This window comes from Geotrypetes seraphini, chromosome 3 (genome assembly GCF_902459505.1).
Source record: "Geotrypetes seraphini chromosome 3, aGeoSer1.1, whole genome shotgun sequence".
Classification (NCBI taxonomy): Eukaryota; Metazoa; Chordata; class Amphibia; order Gymnophiona; family Dermophiidae; genus Geotrypetes; species Geotrypetes seraphini.
The window spans coordinates 351,658,140-351,679,263 of record NC_047086.1 but is presented as its reverse complement, the minus strand read 5'-3'; the positions used below and the strand labels follow the sequence as shown (position 1 = coordinate 351,679,263).

Here is a 21,124-nt window from a genome sequence, read left to right as displayed (position 1 = left end):
GAGCGGAGAGACATGGTCAAATTTACTTTTTGCAAAGATAAGCTTAGCCGCAGCATTCTGAATCTGCTGAAGTCTTTGAAGGTTTTTCTTTGTTAGGTTTAAGTAGATAGAGTTGCAATAGTCCAGTCTGGAAAGGATGATGGATTAGACAAGGACGGCAAAGTGTTTTTGATGGAAGTAGGATCTCACTTTCCTTAGCAAGTGAAGGCTGAAAAAGCATTTTTTTTTAACCAAGGAATTGAGGTGGTCGTTGAAGGACAATGTAGAATCAATGATGATGCCCAGCACTTTGCTTGAGAACTCAAGCTGCAGTGTGGAGCCAGAGGACAGTGGGTTGAAGGTGGGTAGTTCGTCTAATTTTGGGCTGAGCCAAAGTAGTTTTGTTTTGGACTCGTTCAGTTTCATTTGTACGGTGAGGGCCCAGGATTGGAGGTTCGTTATACATGAGGATATGTTCTCAGAGAGATTAGTGAGGTTCAAGTCGGTCTCGAGGAGGACAAGGATGTCATCAGCATAAGTGTAAAATGTTTCTAGGGGGGGGATAGATGGAGGAGTTTCAGGGAGGACATATAGATGTTGAAAAGAATAGGAGATAGAGGTGAGCCTTGCAGGACCCCACTTATCGGTTTCCAGGGGGAGGATGAGGTGCCATTCATGTTGACAGTGTAAGAGCAGGAACGTAAGAATTTCGAGAACCAGTCTAGGACTGTGGAGTTAATGCCTATCTCGGAGAGTTGGTAAACTAGAATATCATGATGGACAACGTCAAAAGCTGCAGAAAGGTCAAATTGTAGAAGAACAGCCAACTTATTACGAGAATGAAGTTGTTGAACCTTTGAGATTAAAGAGGTCAATAGGGATTCGTTGCTAAAGTTGGGTCGAAGGCCATATTGGTAAGGTAGAAGAATAGAGAATCTCTCTAAATAGGATGAGAGTTGGGTAGATATGATAGACTCTAGCATCTTGGTTAGGAGAGGGATGTTTGCTATCGGGCGATAGCTGGATGGTGTGGAAGGGCCTGGGTCAGCTTTTTTCAGTAATGGGGTTAAGGCAATATGTCCCATTTCTGGGGAAAATAGGCCCGATTGTAGGGCGAAGTTTATAAGTTTGGTAAGAGATGAGATGACCTGTGCGGGAATTTTCTCGTATAGGTAGAAGGGTAATGGGTCCAAGGTACAGTTACAGGATTTCAGTTTGAGGCAGAGTTTAAAGACCAGGGATTCGGATACGTGCTCAAAGGCAGTCCAGGATCTGTCGACTGGGATAGGGTTGGAGACCGTTAGGGTAGGGTTGGGGTCGGTGGGCATCAGAGAGTTGTAAGAGACTGCAGGAGCATCTTAAGGTAGTGACCTTTTCGTTTAAGAATTTTGCTAGGAACATCGGCTGGAGGGGAGGAGGGGAGCAAGGTGGAGTCGTTTTTGGAAGTTAAGGAGCGCCAGATGTTGAACATTGTACTACTCTGGTTGTTGGATCTGGAGATTTTGTCACCATAGAAGTTCTTCCTTGCTTTTTTTAGTACTGTATTGTAAAACTTAATATTGACCCTCCAGGACTGTCTATCTGTAGGGGATTTAGATTTTTTCCATTTGCGCTCCAGAGCTCGACATTTCTGCTTCAGTTCTCTGTGATATGGAAGGTACCAAGGGGCCTTACGGAGTAGGAGATAGTTTTAAGGGATAGTGGGGCGAGGGAGTGGTAGGTGGTCTCGGAGAGGGTGACCCAGTTGTGCCAATTGATTGCTGGATCTACAAGCTTAGGGATGGAGGAGAATTGGTTGAGAAATTTGGTCCAGAACAATTCGCTCACAATTTTTTTGCAGAAGGTAATGGAATTTGAGGTACGGGATGGGGCCCCAAGGTGCGATATGAAAATGGGGAGACAGAAAGCCCCTAAGAAATAGTCGGACCAAGGGATGTGTTCCCAGCGAGTGTCATCGGCTGAAGTTTTGTAGTCGGTAAGATCGAGGAAACTAATGAAGTCTAGTGTGTGCCCCTTTTCATGGGTTGGAGAGGGTGCAGGGGGGGAACCTACAGAGGTGAGGAAGTTATTAAATTCAGTCGCATCCTTGCTGGTGATGTTGTCTAGGTGGAGATTGATATCCCCAATGATCAGTAATCTTTGAAATTTGAGGAAGGCATTTGTTATGGTTTTGAGGACGAGTTTGGAGGATTTGTTCCAAGGGGTAGGTGGACAATATAAAAACAGGATACCCAGTGGGTGAAGGTAGAGTTCATTGTTGACTGAGGCTAGCATATATTCTAGTGAGGTATGGCTACCCTTTTCGAGGAGCTGGATATTGAAGAATGATTTGTAGAGAAGTGCCAGGCCACCTCTTTTTCAGTTAGTTCTGGGTGAGAAGAGGCCTTGGTAGCCGTGGGAGCATACCAGCACTGAAATGACTTTTAGGTCTTAGCACAGGGTGCCACCGTTGAAGGGTTTTTAACTCTGAGTGGCGTGGTGATGACCTTGACTGAATAAGCCTTGCTCATCAGGGTCACCCACTCAAAGGCCATATTGTAAATTCAAAGCGTTCCTGATTCTCGATAGGAACCGATTCCTGAGTGAGAAGATCCATTTGGACCAGCAGTCTGAGGTAGAGAATGATATGGGGACAAATTTTTCCCCGTTCCCATGGAAGCTCATTTTTCTGTCCCATCCACACGATTTCTTATCCTGTCCCTGCCCCTGCCCCATTCCTGCAAGTTCCAACCTCATCTGCACAAGCCTTAAATACTTTAAAATGCTAATTTTTGAGGCTTGTGCAGTTAAGGCAGAGCTTACAGGAATGGGACAGGGACAGCGACACTGACAAAACTCATGGGATGGGACAGGAAAATTGAGTTCCTGCAGGGATGGGGACAAATTTGTCCCCGTGTAGTTCTCTAGTCTGAGGTGTTCGATCTTCTGGAGAATGACCAGGTCTGCATACCATGGTCTGCAAGGCTAACTGGGCACCACTAGGAAACATGTATACAAGCTTTGTGTCTGACCATGGTTGGACTAATGCATCCAATCCCTTGTTTCCGAGTTCGTATCTTCAGCTGTAAAAGCGAGGCATTTTGATGGTCACTGACGAGGCCCGCAAGAATGTGCGGCAGCCAATCAGCTAGGGGCTCTGCATGGGCAGGAGTGAAGGAAGATCACGCCTGCTGCAGTTTACTGCTGGACCACCAGGGATTCTAAAGGTACGCAAGGGAGGCAGGAGGGAGGTAAAAGAATCAGCTGGGACAGGAGGAGAGAGGGATCCCTGCTGTCCTGGCCTACTGCTGGACCACCAGAGATTTAAAAGGTACAATGGGGAGGGAGAGGGAGGTAAAAGTTATTAAGGTTGGCCGGGACAGGAGATGGAAGGAATCCCTCCTGTCCCAGGCCATCGCTGGAGCACGAGGTCTCACAGCAGGCCCGGCAGAAGCCTGCAACAGGTTTGGAAGGGGGGGGGGGAGGGCGGTCAGCACTGACCCAAATATAAACCGAGACTCCTATTTTTGGGCCTAAAAATCTTGGTTTATATTTGAGTATCAAAAAAGGTAATGCTTTCCTAAATGCTTTAATATTATCTGTATAACGGTGATTCTTCTTCTGCACTTACAAAGCAAATATGCATTGCTGTGTTTGACATATTTAGAATACTAACAGCTCTCAACGGTCTGGATCATTGTTGGGCGATTCGTGGCCAAGCGACCTATTCACTATAGAATGTTCATGCAAATGATCTGATCGGACACACGCCCACAAGCGATCCAACAGATCGCTGTAGAGCGATCGAGACGCATGCGCAGATCATCCTTGTTGGTTGTAGATGCGATTTGCGCATGCATTAACGCTTAGCACAAGTGAGGTCAAAATAAAGGGGGAGCAGTGGCTGCAGTTTACTAGCTGGCCCTACAAGTGGACATTTTAAAAGGAATCATTTCAATTTGGACTAGGTGCAGCCAGATCTATAGAACACTTTAAACCTGCGGGTTAAAACCATGGGCTTGCACTGCACTTTTTTTATATAAAAAGGGAGTTGTATGCATATGTACAGTTTTATTTTTTATTTGGATGGTTGCAACCTCAATACTGGGATTTTCAGGGCGGCAGAGAGCAGGAGAGTCGGTAAGTACAGTAAAGCGACTGGTTCTGAGCAGTCGCTTCATTTCAGATCAGCAAACCCAATCGGTGTTTCTTCTTCTACTTAGTGAATTACTGCCTTCCTACTTATGCATGCCATTTCCCCTCATTTGCATGGGGGGATCGGGTGGTTGATCGTCCACGTCACCCCCGCCTATGTAGACTCTCACTGGCTTCCGATAAAAGCAAGAACTCAATTCAAACTCTATTGCTTACTTTTCAAAGTAACCCATGGTATGGCCCCCAGTTACCTATACAACCGCCTTCACCGTTACCGATTACCCAGATCAAGAAGAACTCAGAACCTTTTCACCTTCCCCCCTCATAATGGTACCCGACGTAAGAAACTTTACGACAGCCTTCTAGCAACACAGGCAGCGAAAATTGACCCCACCATCACCAAACTGATGATCAAAACAACAGACATCAAAGTGTTTCGAAAAGAAATCAAAACATTTCTTTTCAAAAAACACGTCCTTACCCACTATTCCCCTCCCCAACCGCACATGCAATCTCCCCAGTAAATAACACATTAGTCAACCCTCGAACCTCTTATATCAAAAATATCCAGACTCCTAAATAATCATCTCCCACAGGTATCCATTTAACCTATTCATGCGCATTTATGTCACATAGGTATTTAGACTACTCTCAAGAAAAAACTAAAGAGTAATAGAAAAATCCCAAAAATTAATCTACAAAATATTACTCGCCAGAGATGGGCTACACCCCCCCGATAAACATTTCACAACAAAGTGGAGAAAAAGCGTCAAAAATTTTCAATGCAGCAGTAAACAACTTCAATACTGTTTCAAAATTCAAAGCTGCTTATTTACTATTAATTTTACAAAGTAGAAAGACTTTAAAATTTTGTTTTGTGCTTTTTTACAACATTTTTTGAGTTTTTGAATGTGCCCTATGGACTTGTTAAGCTGCTATGACTGGAAGGTGAACTCTTCTCTCAGGGAGGTTTAAAAGCCTTCCCTTCAGAGTTTCATATCTCTGAGCTTTTTCACAAGCCACATAGGGTCACATTTCATTGACTCGTTTTCTATTGAAGCCAGTTTGTTTCATTATATTTACTATCACTGGCAAAAAAAACTCCACCACCACTGAAATGTGATTATCAAAAGGGTGATATACCCATCACTGTGCACAGGAAAAGCAAAATCAAAAAAAGTTTTACTTAGCTTGGGACCATGGTCTGAAACGTCGTGCCAGACTATCGATGGAAACGCCACGGCACCTCAGTCAGATGTACAGTCCAGAATCCATGCTCAATCCTGGGCATGGATTCTGGACTTCCAACATCTTGACCTGTGAGCATGATCACAGCCTTTCTTAGGAGAGCACAGGAATAGTCTTTCTTGAAGTGAAGAGTTTTGTAAACCTGTTTCCTTAGGTGCGGTAAGCTCTTTGGCAGGATGAAACCAAAAAGTATATTTAAATGTACAAAAGTATAAGAAGAGTATTTTATGTGGATAAGATGTTTGAATAAGAAAATTATTTCATCCAAATTATTGTTAGGGTTACCTCCCTCAACAATTGAATATGATAATATAGCAAATTGTGATAACATCTGTACTCTGTTGGGGTCAAATCAATAATTCCTCCAAGAATCAGGAGGAGAAGGCTGATGGCAAAACTAGTATTAAGCAGGATATAAGGGGGGTCCATAACCCAATATGTGTAAGACACCCTTTGCCTGGGAAACCTGAAGAAAGACGAGTGTATCCTATATAATAAAAGGCTAACTCGCGCATGTGCACTCCTATTTGCGTGTTCCGTGCGCTGTAGGTCTGTGGCCGCAGGAGTGCGCATGCGCGAGTCCCCAGTCTTACTTCTCTCTGACTACGGACCCACAAAGCCACCGCCGCGGCTCCTCTCTCATCTTCCGACGCAACTGCAGCGCATGAGAGGAGCCGCGGGGGCGCCTTTGAAAACGGCTCCCTTGCGGCGCTTTACAGAGAGTCTGACTACGGACCCACAAAGCCACCGCCGTGGCTCCTCTCTCATCTTCTGACGCAACTGCAGCGCATGAGAGGAGCCGCGGAGGCGCCTTTTAAAACGGCTCCCTTCTCCGAGTGCCCATCCCCTCCTCCTTTTTTTGCGATCCATCGAGCGGCTCCCCAGCCTTCTTCCACCACCTACCGAGCCAGGCCCCGCCTCCCCGGTTCCAACCGACACGGCGCCACCAGACCCGGACAGCTTCAAATAGGAGGAAATAACATTAGGGCCCGACACTCACAGACCCGCGAGCAGGGTTGCCATGGAAACCCAGCCGCCATAAAAAGACAGCAAGACCGGTCCTGGAAGAGAAAGGGAAAGCGAGGCAGAAAATGGGTGAGAACAGGAGAGCAAAACAGTGAGAGGGGGCAAAAGGGGAAGGGGAGGAAGAGTGGGAGAAACCCCGGCCAAAACCAAAAATAAAAACAACCACTGCCACAGAGAGGGAAAGGGACGCTTCCATTTGGGCCAGGGAAGGGTGGGCCTTCTCGGTGGATTAATAGGCTCCAGGGACATGGGAGAAAAGGGGGCTGGAAGCTGAAAGGAAAAAGATGGGAGAAGAGGGCTGGGGGGGGGCTAAAAAATGAGTTTGGAGCTGGGGCTGAAAATAGGGGACATGTGAAGGAAGGAGGCTTTAACAGGCTTAAACACTAGAGGGGATCAGGAGTGACATGCACAGCAGGGGCTTAGAGGGCAAGAGAGCTGCAGTTGGAGAGACTGAGGAAGGGAATGTTCAGATAAAGAACAGAGACTGAAGAAGGAATAAAATAAAAAAAAAAAGAGACACCTACAGGGAAACACAGGATCAGGAGCATACAGAGAAAACAGAAGTTTGAAGGAAACAGGAACATATACCAAAAGGAGAGCAGAGTCCCCTGCAAGAAGAGAAAAAAAGCAAAGAGACTGGGGATGAGAAAGAGAGCAGAGATGCTTGCAGGGAGAAAAAACTAAACAGTAATGTTACAGCTTGAGAGTGCAGACTGAGGAAGAAAGCAGAGACAGCGCTACACAGGGAAATGGAGGGAGGAAAGAGACAGAAAGAAAAAGACAGACAGACATATATTCTAGCACCCGTTAATGTAACGGGCTTAACAACTAGTATATAAATAAAAGATAAAGCTGAATGATCTAGAAATGCTTTCATTTTAGTATTTTTGGTAAGGTAATTGCTCAAAGGCTTTAGCTACATCCTCCTGGCAAGGGGGGGTGGGGGTAGGAAGTTTGTCCATGTAGTTTTTCAAAGCAATCAAGTGCAGTGTTCACAACAGCCTTACAATGTCGCTATGTGGCCAAAGTGACAACTTGCCCCACACTTGCATTACTTCTAGTCATTTTCTGCACTACTGACTCCTGCTCTATTAAGCTGAGGCCTTACAAGTTATTCAGTGTCATCTTATTTTGCCCACCAGCGGAATCTCACACACAGTTTTGCTCTGATCCTCCCCCTCTAGATACAAGAAGTTCACATTCAAACCCAGACCATGGCCAGCAAGTCTTTCACACTTTGCAGTGCTCCCCCATCCCCTCAGCCTATCTACCAGACCTTGTCATGGGGCAAAGTGAATCCTGTTCATTCCTGTCTCTCACAATTCTTAAGCATAAATGGCCACCACAACCTCTATCAGTAGTCTAGTACCATGAGATTACTACTACAGGTCATAGAAGCCATTTTTAATTAGGAACCACAATGACCAGGGATGAGTGGGGATCACTCTTGCTCCAAAGATCACTAGGGCTGATAGATAGGCCTCGGTAAATCAGAGGGTGCTTGGAATGGGGGGGAAGGGGAATATGCGAGTCCCAGCAGATATTCAGCCAGGACCCACATAATAAGTTCTGTTGGCTAGCTTCAGTCAAGTCAGGCCTGCATATTCAATTCCAGCGATCGCACATAGCCAAGCATTGAATATCCAGGGCTAATTTAGCAAGCGATAATCAGAGTAAAAAAAACTGACCACCACTGGCTGACTGAATGTTAGTATATATCTAAGGTATGTTTAAACAGTCCAGTCACAAAAGTACTATCCTAAATTAAAATTATTCCAGAGGAAACTACCTGCAAATTAAGTAGCTTTATTCCAAGACCAAGCATTCCTATTGATTAGAAGGGTAGCTTACCATGATATATTTATTAAATTTGGGGAGGGGGGTTATTTTCTATTTATTGTTTAAAGAGGTGTAATCATCCTGTTTGGTAAAAACATTGCATACCCAATGGGGTTCAAGTAATTATACTGGTGTATGCTCTCCAATCTTAGTGGACAGGTCAAAAAGTGAGAATCTTCTGCTCTGACCCTATACTTGGATTTTAGCCAAAAAGATCAAAATTTCAATTTCTCTCACTGTATATGCTGTATGTATTCTTAAGTTCCTACCTTGTCACACTCAGATTTAAGCACATTGTAGTCATTTTTAGCTTGCTGCAACTCCTGGCTTAGTTTGCCTTTCATTTGATTAAATTGTTGGTTCAGATTCTGGAGCAAATGTTGTTGATGTAACATATCCTGAAAAATAATAATTTACAGTTTTCAAGCTAAATAATTATGTTTTAAAGCTTCACTCAAATCCAAATTATCTATTTTTTTACTCAGCCTGATTAACTAGGCTTCCCCCCTCCCCCACACACACCATGGGTGTGACTATCAGACTAAACACATTGGAATAAAGATAACAGGCTTTTTACCTGAAAGCGTTACACTAAATTATCATCAAATTGAATGCATGCATGTACTTTTGCTTTGAACACTTCTCACAGGTAAAAAAAAAAAGTGAGAATGGTCACATGCACCTGCTCTTATGTAGGCAGCATTTGGCAGAAAAGTATATTCATATAACGGAACGTGCAACCTGTGTGTATATTTTTCTTTCCTTTCTGGGAATGCTTCCTCTCAAAGTAGCTATACATACAGCGTTATGAAAGAACATGAGAAATTTAAGCACAATAAATTACCATTATATACCCAAATATAAACAGATTTTTGGACCAAAAAAGGGGGCCCGATTTATATTCGGGTCATCAATCACCCGCCGCTGCCAGACCTGCCATATGGCTTGGTGGAGTGGGCCGAGGCAGGAGGGATCCCTCCAGTCTCTATCAATTTTTTTTTTTTTTACCTCCCCCTGTGTACCTTTTTGAATCTCTGGTGGTCCAGCGGCGTACCGGGCAGGAGTGTTCATGAGAACATGCAGAAGCCATTGAGCGAGTGGATCAGAGCCAGGCAGGAGCGAGGAAAGCTCACATAGCTGGTACACCACTGGTCTGTGAGAACTCGAGGTGGCCATTCAGGGAGGGACTCAGCGTGGGGCAGGAGTGCGGAAAGCTCATTCCTGCCCGGTACACTGCTGTATCACCAGGGATTCAAAAAGGTACACAGAGGGAGGTGGGAAGGAGGTAAAAAAAATTGGCAGAGTCGGCTGGGACAGGAGACGGGAGGGATCCCTCCTGTTTCGGCCTACCAGGTCATGCAGCAGGCCCAGTGGAGGCCTGCAGGACATCAGGAGAGAGGGGGGACAGGGCAGGGAGGGTGGCTGGGTGCAGAGCCTGGCAGGGAGGGGGGACATGGTGGAGAGCCTGACAGGGAGGGAGGGGGATAGAGTGGAGAAGCTTGGCAGGGAGTGAGGGGGCTGAGTGCAGAGCCTGGCAGGGGAGGGAGCGAGGGGGGGGCAGGGCACATGAATATTAACCCCCCCCCAGTCTTATATTCAAGTCAACCTTTTTTCCTCCTTTTTGGGGGAAATAAGGTACCTTGTTTTATACTCGGATCAACTTACATTCAAGTATATATGGTAGCTCTTACCTGGTGAATTCCTTTTCTGTAATCCTATTATGCCATTTCAAATGAGTGGGGTTAAGCAAGCAGATGATAGTGACAGGAAACATTAAAACCTTCTTACTGACATCATCACTAGTATAAAAAATGCAGTTAACCCTCATGCCAGTATAACAATATCAAAGCTAAAAATGAATATGTTAATTTATGCCAGAATTTTTTTAAAAAAAGAATCCCAGCCATCTCCCATATCATAACCCCAAGGATGAGGTACCTCCTACCATTTCCAAGGGAAACCTGACTGCTTCAGGTGGAGTTCAATTATTTGGAAGAGGCAGAAGATAAGACTATTGAAGAGAAACAGCTAACAGGAGCTGTGGTCTTCCTTAAATGAATTCTGGACAGATCTAGCAGGATTTCAGAAAAAAATAAAATTTCCAGGGAGGAAATAATTTCTCCTTCCTTATCATCCTGCTAGACTAGCCAGCCTAACAGAAGTGCCCAAGCTTTATTCCAACACAAGGTGGTCAAAAACCACAGTTACCTTCAGGACACCCACCCCAAAGGTCAAACCTGCCTTAGTTTGTGCATCCATCTGGTCAAGCTTCACAAACAAATTTAGCAAAGACCAAGGAGCTGCCCTACGTTATCCTTCAGCAACATCAACCTGTACTCTGGCTAGGAAAAAGCCTGCACTCTAGTAGAGTGCACTTACAAGGGGTTGCTGATAAGTCAGTGGCTTTTTAAAGAAAATAACAAGCTATGGGATTGAAAAAAATTTGCTCACTCTACATATTCACCACTGAGCTGCACAAACTTGACTTCGTTTTTCTAACTTCTTTAACCCATCCAAGAAAAAATATTTTGGTTATGCTGCAAATGTAGCATCCTCAGTACTTGAAAGCTTTCTTCCCTTGAGGTGTTTCTTGAGGTTAGGAAAGAGGTAGTAGTCCAAAGGAGCCAAATCAGGTGAGAAGGCCAGATGTTTCAGAACTTCTAAGTGAAAATTTGTCAATTTCTGTTGCACAATTTCTGCCACAGACATAAAGTTATGGGAAGCTTTTAATAGGGTGGAAATTGTCACTGCAGAATACTCCTTCCACACACCCAGCCTCTTTCAAATGCAAAGCCTAAGCTAAGAATGATTCAGGTCCATCAGCATCGGTTCCTGATGGAGTAGCGTCATCCCCTAGGGAAGATACACTGGATACCCTACCAACATGCAATCAAAATCTGCAAACCAAGGCCAACTGGTGCTACTTGGATAACTTGGATCCTCTGCCTTTTTTATGACTTGCCTGATGAACACCTACAGAGAAAAAACAGAAGGGCTGCTCAGGGCCACCTCTGGATGACAGCATCCATCCCACTGGAGCCCTGTTCCTTCTACTGGCTGAAAAATGCTTCAACCTTGGCATTCTTTCAAGTTGCAATCAGATCCATGCACAGCTTCCCAAACAATCTACAAGACTAAGAAACTCGGTTCCCATTCACCTTATCCAAGATGTCCCTGCTGAGAAAATTTGCTGATGTTCTATGCACGTAGCACTTTGTCTAAACCAGTTATTTTAAGTTTTTATGCTTAGTTTTAAAGTTTCTGTTTATTTTACTTGGTTTTTACTTTTATTCTACAGTCTGTCATCTGACCTTTTGCTACCGCTAGTCCATTTTTGAGAATAGCATTGTCGAGTAGCAGGCTTCCTGGAAGCCTCCAAAACCTCTCTCACCGCTGGAGAAAACTGGTGAGGAGTTACGTTGAGAGGAGCCAAGCTGTCAGGTGTAGAGACTGCAGATTGGGATGAAGCAGTGAACCCTGATATTGAGTAAGTAGTGAAGGAAACACTGGAAGAAGTACTGGCTCCCTGCTGCTCAGTTGAAGTAGAAGGGAGTACCAAGGTTGTCTGGGCCACCGAGGAGCAATCAGAATCAAGGTGGCATGGTCTGATCTCAACTTGACCAGAGTCTTTTGAACGAGAGGAAACGGAGGGAACGCATAGAGGAAGCGATTCCCCCAATCCAGTAGAAAGGCATCTGCCTCGAGGCGATGAGGAGTGTAAATCCTGGAGCAAAACTGAGGCAGTTTGAAGTTGTGGGGGGCTGCAAAGAGGTCTATCTGAGGTGTCCCCCACATTGCGAAGATCTGATGAAGGGTGTCGGAATGGAGCGTCCATTCGTGAGGCTGGAGAAGACGACTCAATTTGTCTGCCAAGACGTTGTCCTTCCCCTGAATATAGACAGCTTTGAGGAAGGCGTTGTGGCGAACTGCCCAATCCCAGACTCGAAGAGCTTCCTGGCAAAGAGGGGCCGAGCCCGTGCCCCCTTGCTTGTTGACATAATACATGGCGAACTGATTGTCTGTGCGAATAAGGACCACCATGTCGTGAAGCAGATGTTGAAAAGCTTGGAGAGCATTGAAGATGGCTCTGAGCTCCAGAAGATTGATTTGATGGAGTCGTTCCGCACTGGTCCAGAACCCCAGAGTGCGAAGACCATCCAGATGCGCCCCCCAGGCATAGTTCGAAGAATCGGTCGTGAGAACTTTCTGGTGGGGGGGAGAGTGAAACAGCAAACCTCTGGATAGATTCGAAGAGGTCATCCACCAAAGAAGCGACTGCCGTAGAACAGGAGTGACCACAATGTGATGGGATAATGGGTCGGACACCTGAGTCCACTGAGATGCCAGGGTCCATTGAGGGATTCGGAGATGTAGTCTGGCAAAAGGCGTCACATGAACTGTAGATGCCATGTGGCCCAAAAGGACCATCATGTGTCTCGCTGAGATGGATTGGCGAGAAGAGACCGACTGGCAGAGTAGAAGGAGAGCATCCATGCGTTGAGGAGGAAGGAATGCTCGAAGCTGAATGGTATCCAGGACCGCCCCGATAAAGGAGAGAGACTGGGTGGGCTGAAGATGTGACTTGGGAAAGTTGATCTCGAAGCCCAAGCTTTGCAGGAAACGAATGGTAGTCAAGGTCGCTGAAATGACCTCCGGAGCTGACGGGGCCTTGATGAGCCAGTCGTCGAGGTATGGAAACACCTGAAGACCCATGGTTCGGAGTGCAGCGGCCACCACCACCAGACATTTCGTGAAGACTCTGGGGGACGAGGAGAGGCCGAATGGAAGCACTCGATACTGCAGATGTAGGTGTCCCACCTGAAATCTGAGGAACTTGCGGGAGGCCGGGTGAATAGGGATGTGAGTGTAGGCCTCCTTGAGATCCAGGGAGCATAACCAATCGTTCTGCTCGAGGAGGGGATAGAGAGAAGCAAGGGTCAGCATACGAAACCGCTCCTTGACCAAAAACTTGTTGAGGACCCGAAGGTCCAAAATGGGACGCAGATCGCCCGTCTTCTTCGGAACGAGGAAGTACCGGGAGTAAAACCCCTGGTTTTGCTGATCTAATGGAACCGGCTCGACGGCCCGAAGCCGAAGCAGAGCCTGAGCCTCCTGAAGGAGAAGAGCGGTCTGCGTCAAGTTTGAAGGATACTCTCTTGGCGGGTGGTCCGGGGGGACCCGTTGGAAATGAAGAGAGTATCCTTCTCTTACGATGGTAAGGACCCAAAGGTCCGTGGTGATGGACTCCCATTGGTGACAAAAATGATGGAGACGACCCCCAATGGGAAAAACAGGGGGAGACAGAACGAGGTCGGTTATGCTCCCTGGAAGAGAGTCAAAAAGGCTGAGTAGCCTTGGGTGCAGCCGGCATCTGAGGCTTCTGTTGAGGCTTCTGGGGAGGCTGTCTCTTCGCAGGCTGTCTCGCAGGAGGAGCCTGCCTCGGCTGATAACGCCGTTGATAAATCAAAGGCGGCCTAGTGGGTCGAGACTGTTGAGGCTTGGGCTTAGGCCGCAGGATAGACTGGAAGGACTTCTCATGATCCGAAAGTTTCTTAGTAACAGTCTCGATAGACTCATCGAACAGGTCCGCTCCCGCACAAGGCACATTTGCAAGCCTGTCTTGGAGGTTCGGATCCATATCAATCGTACGGAGCCATGCCAGGCGACGCATGGCTACCGAACAGGCAGCCTCCGTGCCGAGAGCTCGAAGGCATCGTAGGAGGATTGCATCAGTTGGAGGCGCAACTGGGAAAGGGTCGCCACCACCTCTTCAAACTCGAATCGAGCCTGAGCATCGATGAACGGGATGAACTTGCAGAGCACCGGCAAGAAGAAATCCAAATATGAGGAAAAGAAAAAATTGTAGTTGAGCACTCGAGATGCCATCATAGAGTTCTGGTAGATACGTCTACCAAACTTATCCATCGTCCTCCCTTCTCGGCCCGGTGGTACAGAGGCGTAAACCTGAGAGGGATGGGATCGTTTGAGGGAGGACTCGACCAGGAGGGACTGATGAGAAAGTTGCGCTCCCTCAAACCCTTTGTGGTGGACGATGCGGTATCGAGCCTCCAGCTTGCTGGGAACTGCAGGAATGGAATAAGGAGTTTCAAAACAGCGCATGAAAGTCTGATCAAGCAGTTTATGCAGAGGAAGCCGGAGCGACTCCGCCGGAGGATGAGGCAGGTGCATGGTGTCCAGATACTCCTTGGAATATCGAGAACCAGTGTCCAAAGTTACATCCAAGTCATCCGCCATTTGTCGGAGGAAGGAAGAAAAGGACAGTTGGTCCGCCAGCGCCGGCCGGCGAGACGGACTAGAAGAAGTGGAAGCCTCCGGGTCCAGAGAGAACTGAGAGCGGCAAGGAGAATGGGAGGTAGAAGGTTCCTCATACTCCGGTCCCTCAGGCAGGGATAAATCCGAAGAGGAGTATCCCATACGCTGCATCTTCTTTTGCGGAGACACCTCCGAATGACGCGAGGAGTGCCGAGATGAGTGTCGAGATCGATGCCCCTCCCGGTGCCGGGATGGAGAACGAAACCTCCTATGCATCGCACGGTCCCCCGAAGCCCCCACGGAATGGATGGGACTAGATGCAGTGGATCGTAGATGTGGCAAAGATGCAGACTCACGCGACGCCATCCAGGCCTGGTATGGAGTGCGGAAGAACTCTTCCTGCGATGCAGTATGCCCAGGACTCCGATTATCAGGGGCTGGCATAGTATTCGGATGGCGAGGAGGCGTGATGGGCTCCAAAGGTGGCATATCACTAAAGGAAGCCCGTCTCGAGGCCCCCGCCGCCCTCCGCCGATCCTCCTCGTCGAGTAGTGAGATCGAACGACGAGGAGGAGGGGGAGGGGGCGGTCCGCCCCCCGGGACCGGGAGGTCACCCTGAATGGAGGCGATAAGCCGGGGTCCCATAGACTGCATAAGCTCGACAAACTGAGCTTCCAGCAGGGATCGCAGCGAAGCCGATATGGAGGGATCCGCACCGAAAGGGGGTCCTCCAGCACGGTCTTCGCGCTCCTTCGTGGCCAAGTGCTTCTGCTTGCTAGCTTTAGGCACTTTGATGACCACCGTAGGGACAGTGGAAGGCGGTACCTGAGCCGAGGAGACGGGGACAGGCACCGGTGTCGAACTCAAGGCTGAAGTCGGTGTAAACGATGCCGGCTTCACAAGGCCAGATGCAGGAGTCGTCGAGGCAGGTTTCGCATGGACCGGCGAAACATCAGTAGAAGTGGAAGCAGACGGCTCCTTAGCAGTCTCCATCTTAAACATCGACTCCCAGAGCAAGCAGCGCCGTTTAAACGAGCGCGCAGTAAGCGTGGAACAAGGCCGGCACGATTTCGGTATGTGTTCTGGACCAAGACACTGAAGACAGCGTCGATGCGGGTCCGTCAACGAAATCGCACGCTGGCACTTGCTGCACTTTTTAAAACCGGTGATTGGCCGGGACATAGGCCGGAAAATCATCGCCGCAAGGTCGAAGGCGCTGGGCCTAAGCCACGAGGCCGGCCCGGCCGAACCGCCGGAAGAAATAATTTTAACTTTTTTTTTTTTAAAGAAATACTAAATTAAAGTAGAAATAAATCAAATAAAACAAGAACGCGGTACAAAGAAGGCAAATTATACTGAAATTCAGTCAGCGCAGAATGAAGTGAAACTTCTCAGCTCCGCGGAAAGAAAAGAACTGAGGAGACACGCCCGGTACATCGGGCGGGAAGGCACTGGCGCATGCGCGGTGCGGGCATCTCGAAACTTCTGAGTTTCTTCAAGCAAGACATGCTTGCAAGATGTCCGTATCGGGGCTCTGTCGGATGACATCACCCACTAGTGAGAATACCTGCCTGCTTGTCCTAGGATAATAGCATTTTTCAGGTGGGGGAACACAGAGTATCACTGGAAAACCTTCAAAACCCCTCAAAATTAAGTTTTAGAAATCGTTGTTGGAGCCTGTCAGCTCCTCTTACTCACAAAGGCTGGTCACAGAAACCGCAGCTGCTCTCTAGCCCTGAATAAAAGCCAGAGTGAGAATTCACTGCCACACTGCTGGAAAAGCTGTCCTCAATCTGATCTTCGGGCTGCCGGTCAGCTCCACCCATGCGGACCACTGACTATTTACGGAGACAAGTGAAGACGCGAAAACACAACCTGCATGCTGCGAACCACCACTGAGTCCCTAAGCATGCTGAATAGTCTGCGCTTGACAACCCCTCCCCCCCTGCTTAAGAGGGAGTGAGATAAAGTCAGGGATGGCCCCGACATCCACGGGAAAACTCTGGCTGACAGGTACCTCGAAGGGATCAGGGATCAGCCTGTCAGTTACAGACCGAAGTCTGTGAATTCTCAAGCAGACAGCAATTCAAATGTTCGTAGAAAGTGAATGAACTGTGAAAGGGAACGAAACTACGTCAAATTAAAAATAACAAATTGGAGCAAGCAGAACTAACACACTGCAACCAAATGCAGAAGAGAAAGACTGATGGGAGGAGCTAAGCTAGCCTGTGATATACTCTAGAGCTGGAGTGAAAAACTTATAATTCTCTTCTGCAACCCATGCGAGTAAAGGAAAGTAAACCTATGGTCTAAAATGTCTCACCTATTTCACTGGAAATTGCATTGTCACTCTTTGATAACCATTGCTAGCAACACATCAAATTGGAACATGGCTAGCTGCAATGTGGAGATAAAATTTTACTGAGTTGAAAGCAACCTCAAATTTTTCAAAGATGCTTTGGGAAACCACAATGAATGAGGTAGCATAGAAAATAATCGAGGAAAAAAATCAAGAGCTTTTAAAAATTTATTCCCAGGCTATAATCCTGAAAGTTTGCTTCAAATATTAATTATATTTTTTCTGGTTTTCTTTTAACAGTGTGGGAATCTGTGCTTCTGTTACCCTTACCATTTGATATTCTTTTTCCTTCTCCTTCAGTTTCTGCTCCACAATGTGTCGAGCACTTTCCGCATTTTGCCTCTGGCAGTTCAATTCTTCTGATACCTTCTTTAGTTTTTTCTCCAATGCTGCATTCTAACAGGAAGCATAAAATTACCACCACATGTTTTTGAGGTTTTTCTTTTGGTTTATTTACATTATTTCAAACATATTAGAAATTACAGCCATCAAAAAGCAATTAATTAAATGTCTCAAAACACAAACAAAACTTGCTCAAGTATGGCAGGTTGCCGATTGACTCTCATCCAACAAACATATTTTACACACAGAAGTGAGCAGGTGGGATCCCTGGGATCCCACATTGGAAGATTAGGTTTATACCTTCAATAATCTTATTTCTGTTAGTCCCTGGAGAATTCCATACACTAGGGGCTCCTTTTATCAAGGTGCGGTAGGCGGAATACCGCGTTCAACTGCCTGCCGCGCTAGTTACTAATGCCTCCATTAACGAGGCATTAGTTTTTAGGCTTGCTGCAGGGGTTAGCGCGTGATGAAATGTCCGACACGCTAACCCCCGTAACGCGCCTTGATAAAAGGAGCCCTAGGTGTTCAATCCCAACCCGCAGTCTGGGTATTGCAGAAATCCACAAAAAACAAAGCCCTGCCAGCTGAACATCTCTTTCTCTAGTTCAGCAGCCAGAACTTTGATTTATAAGAAAGGAATAAGCTAAATATTGCAGTACTAAGGCTTATATGGATGCTGCGGGGACGAGGACAGGGACGGTGAATGGGATGGCAATGATGGTGACGGGGCGGTGAAGGGGATGGCGGTGACGGACGGAGAGAGGGACCTTGGGGTGATAGTGTCCGAAGATCTAAAGGCGAAAAAACAGTGTGATAAGGCAGTGGCTGCTGCCAGAAGGATTCTGGGTTGTATAAAGAGAGGCGTAGTCAGTAGAAGGAAGAAGGTGTTGATGCCCCTGTACAGGTCATTGGTGAGGCCCCACTTGGAGTATTGTGTTCAGTTTTGGAGACCGTATCTGGCGAAAGACATAAGAAGACTTGAGGCGGTCCAGAGGAGGGCGACGAAAATGATAGGAGGCTTGCGCCAGAAGACGTATGAGGAGAGACTGGAAGACCTGAATATGTATACCCTAGAGGAAAGGAGAGACAGGGGAGATATGATTCAGACGTTCAAATACTTAAAGGGTATTAACGTAGAACAAAATCTTTTCCAGAGAAAGGAAAATGGTAAAACCAGAGGACATAATTTGAGGTTGAGGGGTGGTAGATTCAGGGGCAATGTTAGGAAATTCTACTTTACGGAGAGGGTGGTGGATGCCTGGAATGCGCTCCCGAGAGAGGTGGTGGAGAGTAAAACTGTGACTGAGTTCAAAGAAGCGTGGGATGAACACAGAAGATTTAGAATCAGAAAATAATATTAAATATTGAACTAGGCCAGTTACTGGGCAGACTTGCACGGTCTGTGTCTGTGTATGGCCGTTTGGTGGAGGATGGGCTGGGGAGGGCTTCAATGGCTGGGAGGGTGTAGATGGGCTGGAGTAAGTCTTAACAGAGATTTTGGCAGTTGGAACTCAAGCACAGTACCGGGTAAAGCTTTGGATTCTCGCCCAGAAATAGCTAAGAAGAAAAAAAAAAAAAAAAAAAAAAAAATTTAAATTGAATCAGGTTGGGCAGACTGGATGGACCATTCGGGTCTTTATCTGCCGTCATCTACTATGTTACTATGTTACTATGACGGGGCAGTGAAGGGGACAGATTTTTTCCCCGTGTCATTCTCTAGCATGGATGTGTGAATGAGAAGGAAACAGATGGTGCACATGGGGAAAGTAAGAAAGAGAGAGAGAGGAGTGAGACAGAGATGCATGGAGAAGATAAGGAAGAGAGAGAGAAATGTTGGATATGGTAGTGGAGAAGGAACAGAGGCACAGATTGAAGGGGATGCAAAGGACAGGAATGTTGGACATAGTGGTGGAGGGAATGGAGGTAGAGATGTGGCATGTGCTGGAGAGGGGCAATAGAAGAAATGTTGGGCTTGGGGCTGGTGGGCTGTGCTGAAAGATGCTGCACATGATCTGGGGGATGAGAGAGGGAGAAATGTTACATTTAGCAGTAGAGGAAGTGGGAGAGATGCACCATAGATCTCTCTCTTTCTCCACTCCCTTTGCAGCAAGGGAGGGAATGAGAGGACAGTGTGAGAGAGAGGAAGATATGTTGCTAATGGGGGGGTGGAGGAGAGAGGAAGAAAAGTTGGACTCATGGAAGGACAGAGATGTTGGAGAATGGAATGAGGTCTAGAGTAGAGAACGACATGGAGATAAATTTTTCACCGTTCCCGCGGGAACTCATTTTCCCATCCTAGCAAGTTCTTTTCCTGTCCCTGCCCCATTCCTTCAAGCTCTGTCCTCTTCTGCACAAGCCTCAAACACTTTAAAATCATAAGTATTCGAAGCTTGTGCAGTTAAGGCAGAGCTTACAGAAATGGGGCAGTCAGAGACAGTGACAAAACCCGCGGGGATGAGGAAATTGAATTCCTGTGGGTACAGGGAAAAATTTATCCCCATGTCATTCTCTAGTCTGGAGAAGAGGAAGCATGTAAGAGGAAGAAATAAAAATATTGGCTGCACAGTCAGAAGGAAGTGCAACCAAAGACTGATGAAATCACCAGACAACAAAGGTAGGAAAAATGATTTTATTTTCAATTTAGCGATGGAAATGTGTCAGTTTTGAGAATTTGTATCTGCTGTCTATATTTTGCACTATGTCTATTTTTCTATAGTTGTTACTGACGTGGCATTCCATATTTTAAAGTCATCTGCCTTGACCCCCCTTTGAAAAAACCCAAATATAGATGATAATTAACATTTCCTCTGCTTATGTGTTTTTTAATTTTGTGGTTATCTTTATGTATTGTTAATAAGATTATATTTTGTGTATATGAAAAATGAATGGAAGAAATTGCATTACAATTAGTACTATTATTATGGGGGTGTGGTTGGGGTGGAGTTTGGTCAGTCTGGGGCAGAGCTTGGGTGGGGGTACTTGGTTAATATTTTTTACTTATGAGGTACTTGGCTTGAAGAAGTTGAGAAACTCTGCCCTAGAGTACTCGGAGGCAAAGTCTGAAGCTCCCACCCTCTCCCCCAGCATGCGCCATAGCAGGCGGCACATGGTCGCTGATCTGGCGCAATCAATGCACACATTCGACATATTAGGAGATGGGGAGTCCATCCCAAATGATTATTTATCAAATTGAAAGTTCTGAGGCAGAAATAAAACTTTGAAAAAAAGATAGTTTAAAATTCAAGATGGCCGCCACCAACGAATTTGCGTGAAAATGGCAAAATTAAACAAAATCTGAAAATAGCAATTTGGGATCTGGGGAGGTGGAGGACCTGAACCCTACTCTCAGAAATAGTGAAAAACGAGTTTTAGCATGTTTTACAAACCATCCCCGAAGTTCTCATAGGAAATAATGGAGGCACTTCTGCAGTGCCAGCCTGTCAGTTCTTTTTACACAGCAGCTAAATGTAGAAAAGGATTTTCTGGCTCAGAAACTGCTCCAAAATGACCAGACTTGAAGATCTTTAGACTACCAGTCAGCTGGACACCAAACTAATCTCCGTCCCCACAGATACTTCTCCACATGATCGGGGGCGGGAAACAGCCTGCACCCTGAAACCCGGGGGAATTTCACTCCGGACGCATAAAGCCAACGCAAGCAAACTCCCAGGAGAATGGACCCCAAGTCCAAAAATGGTGGCACACAGCAGGCTGGCTCCACAGATCCACCAAAGTTTCTCCGTGAAGCAGCAGTCCGGCTCCACAGGACTGCGTCCTTTCCTCCGACACTGGACCACCAAAAAGAGGTCTCAAGGTACTGAAGCCACCAAAAAAGTGAACTTTAATCGAAAAAGCAGAGCAGATCCAAAAGACTTCTGTATGGATTGCTTGCAGAAATTGAAACTGCAGATGGCTTTAGAT

The 21,124-nt window shown here is 46.5% G+C and overlaps 1 protein-coding gene across 4 annotated transcripts in view; it reads right to left on the bottom strand.

Moving 5' to 3' along the window:
• Positions 1 to 21,124, bottom strand: part of CENPF (centromere protein F) — a 153,232-nt gene that overhangs the window by 63,622 nt on the left and 68,486 nt on the right. For all 4 annotated transcript variants that reach the window (XM_033936676.1, XM_033936675.1, XM_033936678.1 and 1 more), the window contains exons 8-9: positions 17,129 to 17,254; positions 8,496 to 8,624 (exon numbers count right to left, since the gene is read on the bottom strand). In XM_033936676.1, coding sequence (XP_033792567.1) covers positions 8,496 to 8,624; positions 17,129 to 17,254 — 255 coding nt within the window. The remainder of the gene's footprint in view (positions 1 to 8,495; positions 8,625 to 17,128; positions 17,255 to 21,124) is intronic.